The sequence below is a fragment of the Vigna umbellata genome, chromosome 8 (genome assembly GCF_029865625.1).
Source record: "Vigna umbellata cultivar VRB3 chromosome 8, Vumbellata_1.0, whole genome shotgun sequence".
NCBI classification, from domain to species: domain Eukaryota; kingdom Viridiplantae; phylum Streptophyta; class Magnoliopsida; order Fabales; family Fabaceae; genus Vigna; species Vigna umbellata.
Window position 1 is genome coordinate 42,739,525 of NC_142172.1, and position 9,405 is coordinate 42,748,929.

General features: G+C 35.9%; 1 protein-coding gene across 2 annotated transcripts; it reads left to right on the top strand.

Moving 5' to 3' along the window:
* Positions 1-345: 345 nt before the first annotated feature.
* MSH3 (homolog of DNA mismatch repair protein MSH3) lies at positions 346-9,405 on the top strand. 2 transcript variants are annotated; one of them, XM_047318001.2, is made up of 13 exons: positions 346-1,350; positions 2,682-2,870; positions 3,217-3,381; positions 3,899-3,997; positions 4,096-4,344; positions 5,196-5,432; positions 5,528-5,659; positions 6,354-6,614; positions 6,692-6,763; positions 7,166-7,315; positions 7,765-8,229; positions 8,549-8,846; positions 9,028-9,405. In XM_047318001.2, the coding sequence occupies exons 1-12, from the start codon at positions 421-423 to the stop codon at positions 8,843-8,845; spliced, it is 3,246 nt and encodes a 1,081-aa protein (XP_047173957.2). In that variant the 5' UTR covers positions 346-420; the 3' UTR covers position 8,846; positions 9,028-9,405. The 2 variants fall into 2 exon arrangements, with proteins under 2 accessions (XP_047173957.2, XP_047173956.2); XM_047318000.2 differs by having other exon boundaries at positions 8,549-9,405.

Consider the following 9,405-nt stretch of genomic DNA (forward strand, 5'->3'; position numbering starts at 1 on the left):
ATTTAAAATTTGATAGTTTTATAATTATTTAACTTTATAGTTTTATATTTTGTACTTTTGTTTTTTTAGTTTTAGATTTTAGATTTTTAATTTATTTTAAGATTAACTTTCAACAAATTATTGAAGGAGATGTTTGTCATTATGATTTAATGTAAAGATGTATTACTCACAGTATTTAAATAAAATAATAATATAAGATGGGTGTCACATTATATATTTAATAAAAAAATACTATTACGAAAAGTAAATTATAAAAAAATTATTAACTTAAGAATAATAAATTATTGTTTTCATTTTTGTAAGTGAAAAATGGGTAAAGTGACTTTAGAAGAGTGAAAGTGAAGAGAGCTACTGCAAGACAGAAGAAGTAGAAGAAAGTCCTTTGTGGAATCCTGAAGCGCGCCAAATCGAACATCAGTCATGGGAAAGCAAAAGCAACAAGTGATTTCCCGCTTCTTTGCTCGCAAAGCCAAACCTTCCTCTCCTCTGTCTCCCTCGTCTCCTTCTCCTCCTTCTTCTCCCCGTTCCAACCATCCCACTCCCAAAATATCCGCCACCGCCACATTCTCCCCTTCCAAACGCCGCCTTAAGTCCCAACTCACACCCCCCCGCAAGCTTCAGAAGCTTCAGGAGCCTTCTTCCCCTTCACTTCACCAACGCTTCCTCCAGAAGTTTCTCGAACCTTCCTCCTCTGAACATCCCCCTCCCCCTTCCTCTTCCAAATGTCCAACCTACACTCCTCTCGAACAGCAGGTCCTCCACCTCAGAGCCAAACACCCCGACGTTCTCCTCATGGTCGAGGTCGGTTACAGATACCGTTTCTTCGGCCAAGACGCCGAAAACGCTGCCAGAGTCTTAGGCATTTACGCCCACATGGATCACAATTTCTTAACCGCTAGCATACCAACTTTTCGATTGAATGTCCACGTCAGGAGGCTCGTCAGTGCTGGGTATAAGGTCGGCGTGGTGCGGCAGACCGAGACCGCTGCCATCAAGGCCCACGGTTCCAACCGCTCTGCGCCGTTCGGGCGCGGGCTCTCGGCGCTTTACACGAAGGCTACGCTTGAGGCGGCGCCGGAGATCGGGGGAGGGGAGGATGAGTGTGCTGGAGAGAGTAATTACTTGCTTTGTGTGGTGGAGAAAAGTGTTGGGGGGGAGAAGGGGAATTGTGGGGTGGAGGGTGGTGCTGATGTGAGGATTGCGATTGTTGCTGTGGAGATTTCGACCGGGGATGTTATTTATGGGGAGTTTTGTGATGGTTTTCTGAGGAATGCGCTTGAGGCTGTTGTTGTGAACTTGTCTCCGGCTGAGTTGCTTCTCGGGGACCCTCTTTCAAAGCAAACAGAAAAGGTAGTTTTAAACGATTTAATTTGACAGCTCGACTCTTATTGTCTCATTGTTTTGTGCAATGGAACTTATGTGTAGTTGCTTGCTGTTCTTTACTTGTCATGGTTTTGCTTGATGGAATGTTGTTGCTTGATACTGCGTTGGACGATACATGGATGATGTAGGATTGAGTTTGAAGTTCAGGTTTCAAGGTAGCTTCTTTCTTGGCCTGACTCCAGGTCTTGCTTGTATGAAGAAGTGGCAATTTTGTGTAAAATGTACTGTTTATTAGCATTGTTTGATGAGGCATTTAAAATGGGGACCATTTGGATGAGTTTTTCTAACACGATATTTCATGAATGGAGGTTAGTGGAATAAACACGATGTTCGTAGGCATGGGTCTTTACTATGCTTTTTTAAGTATCGAAAATGTTTGATTTGTCAATCACTGTAATTTGTATTTCAACTTCTGACACAGAAGATAATTATACAGTGCAAATCCCTTGTCTCAATTCAGATTTTCGGTGTGAAAATTAAAATTTAGGTTCCCATTTAATGAAAATTTTAATTATCTGAATGGAGAAATGAAGTTTCCAGTAATGAATGATTTTATTTGAACTACTTATCAATACAATTTAATGCGATGGTGTTTTCATTGTGGCAGGTATGAATTAGTCCAGACTGATTAGTTGAGTTAACATAACACTGAAATTGGTCTTCCTAAGAATTAAGACTAACTGGATGTTAAAATTGTCACCAAGGTTTTTGAACATTAACGTTGTTCCTTTGTTGTTCCTTCTTAGTGTAAAACGAATCTTCAATTTAGGAATGAATTTGAGGCTGCAACACTTCTTCAGTAACCAAGTTGATGCCTATTAAATTCTAAGCGTTAAAGGACTGACTTGATGCCCAAAATCATTGTAGGATAACCATTACATCCTGTGTGTCTTCAGACTTTAGAGAACCAATTACCATTTATATACTGTGCAGCTTGGATATCTTCTTGCATGACATGGTTTTTCCTTTTCCACAATTTTCGTGTATTTCACTTCTTTATTAGTCAGATTTCTAATTTTCTTCAATTGTGTTCTTACTTCTTAGAATTTTTCTAACAAACAAAATGGTATTTTGACAATTTGAAGTTTGTTAAAATCATCTAAGGCTTGTTTCTGAAACTATAATGTAGTTACTATTCTCAATATTTTTAGAACAAAAATATTAGACTGATGTTATCCTACAGGGAGGCATATACTTATAATTAAGTTATAATCACTAAATGAATTACTGTAATAATCCACAAGGAAAAACTCCACCGCCCTTGGCCTGAATTATGTGATTGGCTGATCTGTTATTAGTTATTGCTGGATTTTGCTGGACCTGCCTCAAATGTTCGTGCGGAGCGTGTTTCACGAGATTGCTTCATTGATGGGGGTGCTCTTTCTGAAGTTATGACCTTGTATGATAACATGAATGTAGACGGTCAACCAGATTCACTACAAAACAAGAATTTGAGGGAGCACAGAAGTCAGCAGTTAGTAATCAAGGTATCAACTTCTGATATTTTATAAAAAAATTATTCGAGCAGCAGGTTTGGAAATTCCTTAAAACAGAATTTCTTGTTGGTTTTATTATACAGTTTTCCCTTAGGCAACGTCTATCTTGTGATTATTGAATATGTCATTGTAATTTGTTATCATTGTTTGTGATGGATCTAACAAAGTACTAAAATTTCATATACTTGTTTTTGTGTTAACTTCGGTGTTTAATTTTCTATTCCCCTTATCATTGTACTTTTAAATTTACTTTATAAATTGTAGTTTTAAGTTGATTGTAGTTGCAATTTCAACTCATAACTACCTGTTATTTTTGTCTCTACTCTTTGTTATAAAGGAGGTGATGAACATGCCAGATTTGTCTGTCCAAGCTTTGGCCTTAACCATTCGGCATTTAAAGGAATTTGGTTTTGAAAAAATTTTGTGTTCAGGAGTTTCTTTAAGGCCCTTCTCAAACAATACGGAAATGACCCTTTCAGCCAATACACTTCAACAACTGGAGGTAATTATAAATTGTAGATTTTTGAGAATTTTTAATAAGGAATGGAGCATTTTTGAGAATGTTTTAATTCTTTTTGTACTTTTTTTTTAGTATGGCAATTACAAACTGTTCCTATGAGTAGGTTGAACTTAATTATTGTAAACATACTCTTCAGCTATCATTTCCTTTTCGCTGCTGTAGTGCTGTGGTTCTTGGATAAACTGGCATTGTTTATAAAGTTGATCAAACTAGAACATGAATTGCTCTTTCTTTCTTTGGTCTATGTACTACTCATGGTAGATTCATATAAAGGTATAGCAATCAAAAGTCCTGGACCACAACATGAATAAGCTGTATTATCATACAATGGGTCAAAATACAATGGATGATTTCATATCTTACAATGTGTGTACTTTGAAATGTATGTTTTTTGCCCTTGTGTTTTTTTTTTTTACAAGCTAGAAGTGTTGTTTTCTCCCCTCATACCAGCTTAATATTCCCTTTTCTTGCTGCCAATGAATGCTTGCTGTATTTTCAGGTTTTGAAAAATAACAACGATGGATCTGAGATTGGTTCCTTGCTGCAAATTATGAATCACACTCTTACTGTATTTGGTTCTAGACTTCTTCGGCAATGGGTATGATATGCTTCCATTCCTCATACAGACATTGAATGTTGATTTTTTTTAATCATCCAAAAGAGACCCTTATTTAATTGTTTTTGTGCACGATACAGGTATCTCACCCATTATGTGACCAAACCTTAATCTCTGCACGTCTTCATGCTGTATCCGAAATTGCAGAGTGCATGGGATCTTGTAATGGCACAAACAATCTTGGACAATTTGAAGACAATCCGGATGTAGTAATCATGCAACCTGACTTAGCAAACATTCTTTCATTGGTTTTGACAACTCTTGGCCGAGCACCTGATATACAACGTGGAATTACGAGAATTTTCCATTGCACTGCTTCCCCATCTGAGGTGATAAATGGCTTCTTGTTAGCCTTTTCTTTTATTTCCCTATATTCTGTACTTCAATCAATTGTCTTCATATTCCTTGTAATTTATTTTCACACGTAGGCTTTGTATGAGATAGGGAGACAAAAAGAGAGTTGAATTCTTTTAATTACTTGATGACAAGATTTAAATGTTTGAATGCTTCTTTGTTCCATCTTAAATTTAAGAACAATAGACATGCTAAGAATCCTTGTAATTTCTTTTAACACGTAGGCTTTATGAGATAGGGAGACAAAGAGAGTTGAATTCTTTTAATTACTTAATGACAAGATTTATATGTTCGGATGTTTCTTTGGAAACCCTTGTGAGTTAGACTAGACCACAATTGTGTTTCCAACTGTAACAGGACTGTGGTTTAGATGAGACCTGGACCTAATATATGAGTATATTATAATCTTTACCAAAGATAAGGAATACACGAGTATACCCATTTGTTTTGCGAACACTAGCTTCACCTTTAGAACTTGAGTATTTAAATTTTGTATTCAGGCATATTCAATAAATTGACCTTTAGATGTTCCTTGAAAAGATGAGACTGCTTTTTAGATGAGTAGATTTTTCAGCTTTACGAAAGTGATAAACTGTAATGCAATTATTGTGATTTTTTTGTGTGAAGATGTTCTCGTTGATAATTATTGTGTTTTTATTGCAGTGCAAAGGAAATGGTTGTAAATGTTTGTATTAATTTTACTGAACAATTATAGGCATTTGGATTCTTCTTTCATCATAATGATGGGTACCAATTTATTCCAAGGCATTTTAGTTGAACAGAAAGATGCTAGGCATTGATTACTTGAAAAATTGTCTTTATACAGTTTGTTGCAGTAATTCAAGCTATTTTCTCAGCTGGAAAACAGCTACAACAACTTAACATAGGAGAGGGGAATAATAACACATTGCGCTCCAATCTGTTAAAAAGGTTAATTTTGACTGCTTCCTCTGACAGTGTTATTGCTAATGCTGCAAAAATGTTGTCATCTTTGAACATAGAGTCAGCTGATCAAGGAGATCTAACAAAATTGATCACTGCTTCGGAGGGACAGTTCCCAGAGGTTTGTCAATGCCTTTTTGTGTGAAAAAAAAAATTATAATTTCCTTAATCATATTTTTATCTTTAACGATATTGATTTTATAATAATGCATGTAGGTCATTAAAGCTCGTAAGGATTTCAAGCTGGCAGTGGAACAATTAGATTCACTGATTGACTTGTATCGCAAATTGCTTAAAATGCAAAAAATGGAATTTATTACTGTTTCTGGAACAACTCATTTGATTGAGGTAATCTAATTTGAAGGAATATCCTTAATATTTAAATGCTTCAGAGGCTGGAAATTTGGTATTCTAGTTCTTGTTACTTTCTCATTTCTGATTGTTTGCTCATTCACATCTGATTTTTATAATTGATCTGAAATGTTCACTAAATATTACTATGTAGTGATTGACCTGTGCTCCAAATGTGTCTTAATTCATAAATTGATAAACTGAAGAAGTCAATTTAACTTCAAAAAAGGGGATAAGATAATGGCAAGCCTTTTTTGGCTTCTCTTCTTAAAAGCTGACAAATCAAACATATTTGCTACAGCTCTTAAATTAAAAGTTTTTTTTTGTGATACACGAAAGACTGAAAAATAGAGCTTTTTTACAAGCTACTTGAGAAAGTTCTACTTTGAAGGAGAAAAGAAGCCCCAAAATTCAGTCAAATACTACTAAAGATGGATGAAAATGCTTGTTTCATGTTCTCAATACCCATTTGACACTGTTTCTTCTTTCATGCTGACATTACCAAGTGTCTCTATTTAATTTTCCTTTATTTTATTAAATTTAAGATAGACAATTACAATTTTCGCATTTCTTGTTTATTAGTTAAGAACTCTAATTTTACAATTGTTTTCAAACAATGGTATCTTTCCATTGAGTTAATCTTGGCTGTGAACAAGTTTTAACTGCCATTTAATATATTTTTGGGCTGCAGTTATCAACAGATGTAAAGGTTCCTTCAAACTGGGTGAAGGTAAATAGCACGAAGAAAACAATTCGGTATCACCCTCCTGAAGTAGTAACAGCATTGGACAGGTTGTTATTAGCAAAAGAGGAGCTCAGCATTGCTTGCCGAGCTGCTTGGAATAGCTTTCTCAGGGACTTCAGTAAATACTATGCTGAGTTCCAAGCTGCTGTTCAAGCACTAGCAGCTTTAGATTGTATGTACTCACTTGCCATTCTTTCAAGAAATAAGGTTTGTTAAAGAAATTTTCAAGTGCCTTCAAATGTTTCTGTAATTTTGTAATATAATTTGTCTGTTTTCTGTGATAGGGCTATGTTCGCCCTGTGTTTGTAGATAACCAAGAGCCTGTTCAGATACAAATTTGTTCTGGTAGACATCCGGTATGAATTTAATGCATTGACTTTTTGTATGAAATTCCTCATCCAGTGGGACAAGGCTTTTGTTGCTTGTACTTTTTGTGCCAAATTCAATGAATGTTTTGTTGAATCCATTTAAGTTTCAAATACTGGCTTGTCATATTCGTAGTTTCGATGTTTGTGTATTTAGTATAAGTCATCATGTGCATTTATTTCCTTCAAACGGGTTCTTGGATGGCCAAGGCACTGCCTTGTGCATCAGAAGAATTGTTTGACTGTTGCAACTTTCTGGTGTAACAGAATCTGAATGCTCCACTCTCAAAATTACTGGGGTTGTGCAATACTTTTGACTTTGACTCAGTGAATTCAAGTTCCTATTGTTGATTGGCAATCAGATGCTCATTATTGCAAGTCATTTCTCTCCAGGTTTTGGAGACCACCTTACAAGAGAATTTTGTCCCAAATGATACAAACTTGCATGCAGACGGAGAGTACTGTCAGATTGTTACTGGACCCAATATGGGTGGAAAAAGTTGCTATGTTCGCCAGGTGGCTCTGATTGCTATAATGGCTCAGGTAGATCCAATGCGGTGTCTACTGTATTTCTGCTTTGATTTTCTGCCGTTAATGCAACAAGGTGCTGAGGTTGTGCAGTGCTTACGCTTTGTTTTGTAAATACTGAAAGCTAAGTGAAAGGTTCTGATATCTCATGTTTTTAAATCAGCATAAACTTTTTTTTTTTTCAAATTCTTTGTATTTTTTATTGAATGTAGTGAAAAATTAGGTATAAAGTTAATCTCCCTTGCGTCTAAAATTCACATAAGGGTAATATATTTATAATGAAGAATGATACAAGTATATATAACAATCAAACATAAATATGGTAAATAGAAGATATTGTTACAAACAATATCAATGTTTACTCAATGTATCTGACATTTTTGAGCAAAGAGTTGTTGAAGTATTTCTCCCTCTAAAATTTACTTCCGACTGTTGCTTTATTGAAACATCTCTGATCTCTGTAGGTTGGTTCCTTTGTACCAGCATCATCAGCAAAACTGCACGTCCTGGATAGGATCTACACCCGAATGGGTGCTTCTGACAGTATTCAAGAAGGGAGAAGCACCTTCCTAGAAGAACTAAGTGAAACTTCACATATACTCCACTGTTGCACAGAACATTCACTGGTTATCATTGATGAGCTTGGGAGAGGAACAAGTACACATGATGGTATGGCCATTGCTCACGCGACATTGCATTATCTTCTGAAGCAAAAACGAAGCATGGTCCTCTTTGTTACTCACTATCCAAAGATTGCCAGCTTGTCAACTGAATTTCCTGGCTCTGTGGCGGCATATCACGTATCACATCTTACCTCACGTGATGCAAGTAAAAATTCCAACTTGGATGATGATATAACTTATCTGTACAAGCTCGCACCGGGTGTTTCAGAGAGGAGTTTTGGATTTAAGGTTGCCCAGCTTGCACAGGTAATAAATTCACGAAATTATACTCTATTATTTCACACAAGTCAATATATATCTATATCTATGTGTGTGTGTGTTGTATTACCAGTCATTGCTGCCAGAGCCATTAGTTGATTTTACTAAGTTGATAAAAAGAAATGTGATGGCAGTGATGGATATATCTCCTCAAGTAGTGTTAGTTAATTCAACATTAGGGCTAGGAAATTTGGGGATTGCCTTGGCATTTGAGTTTGACCGCTGAGGTCTCAAATGATTAAATTGTTGAAATTTCTTATATATTGAATTTCATTTAAGACAGTTGGAAACATCTTTTTCTTTTCAGTTGCCATCGCATTGCATCAGTCGAGCCCTTGTCATGGCTTCCAAATTAGAAGCACTAGAAGATAGTAGAATGCATAGTAGATCGGGAAAGGAGCTATTATTGGATACGCCGGTGATCGGTCAAGAGCAAGAACAGCTTATGCCTGAACCGCATCATTGTCGTTTTCAAGAGTTTGGTATAGCTTACAAAGATTTCTATCTAAACTTAAAAGCTGCAATACAAGATGATGACTGTGCAAAAAGCTGTCACCTGTTGAAACATGCCAGAAGCATTGCAAAGAAATTAATTGGCAGTTGAGGTACCTTGTATTTTTTTTTCTACTTTTTCTCAAAGAAGGGATATTGCTAACTAAGTTTTATTTTCTTACTACTAATTAGCTCCTTTTGGCGTCACTCATATGTCCCTTTAATAAGAAAAAGTGGATTTGCATGGTGACAATTTTAATAGTTTAGACTTTTGACTGAATTTTCTCTTCCCAGATATTATCTGTATAATATATTTACCATCGGAATAGTTGTAACTAGCTACATATGAGGGTGCAGTGGAGAAGCTTGGTAATTATTTTTGGAGGGGTTTCTGACTAACTGAGTTGGTAACTAGCTACAACTAACTATGCAGAGGCTGGTTTCGGGTCTCCTCCAGTGTTGTAGAGTGTAGACAATCTTTTGCATAGGTTTTTGTATACTCGTCCAAACTAAACCTTCCAATTTTTTCTCCTGCCTCGTTTATATTTGTAATTTCGGTTTATTTACCGCCATGTATATTGATGTTCTAATTTGAGCTTACGGAAGTAAAAGCAACAACGTTATGATAATGTCGATTTCATCTTATATATTTCAGAATATTTATTTATATTA

Excerpts from the sequence above, each read along its gene's own strand:
- MSH3 (XM_047318000.2), top strand. The coding sequence starts at position 421 with ATGGGAAAGCAAAAGCAACAAGTGATTTCCCGCTTCTTTGCTCGCAAA. Across the intron at positions 5,433-5,527 it reads CGGAGGGACAGTTCCCAGAG|GTCATTAAAGCTCGTAAGGA; the intron begins GTTTGTCAATGC and ends TAATGCATGTAG. Across the intron at positions 6,764-7,165 it reads TTTGTTCTGGTAGACATCCG|GTTTTGGAGACCACCTTACA; the intron begins GTATGAATTTAA and ends ATTTCTCTCCAG.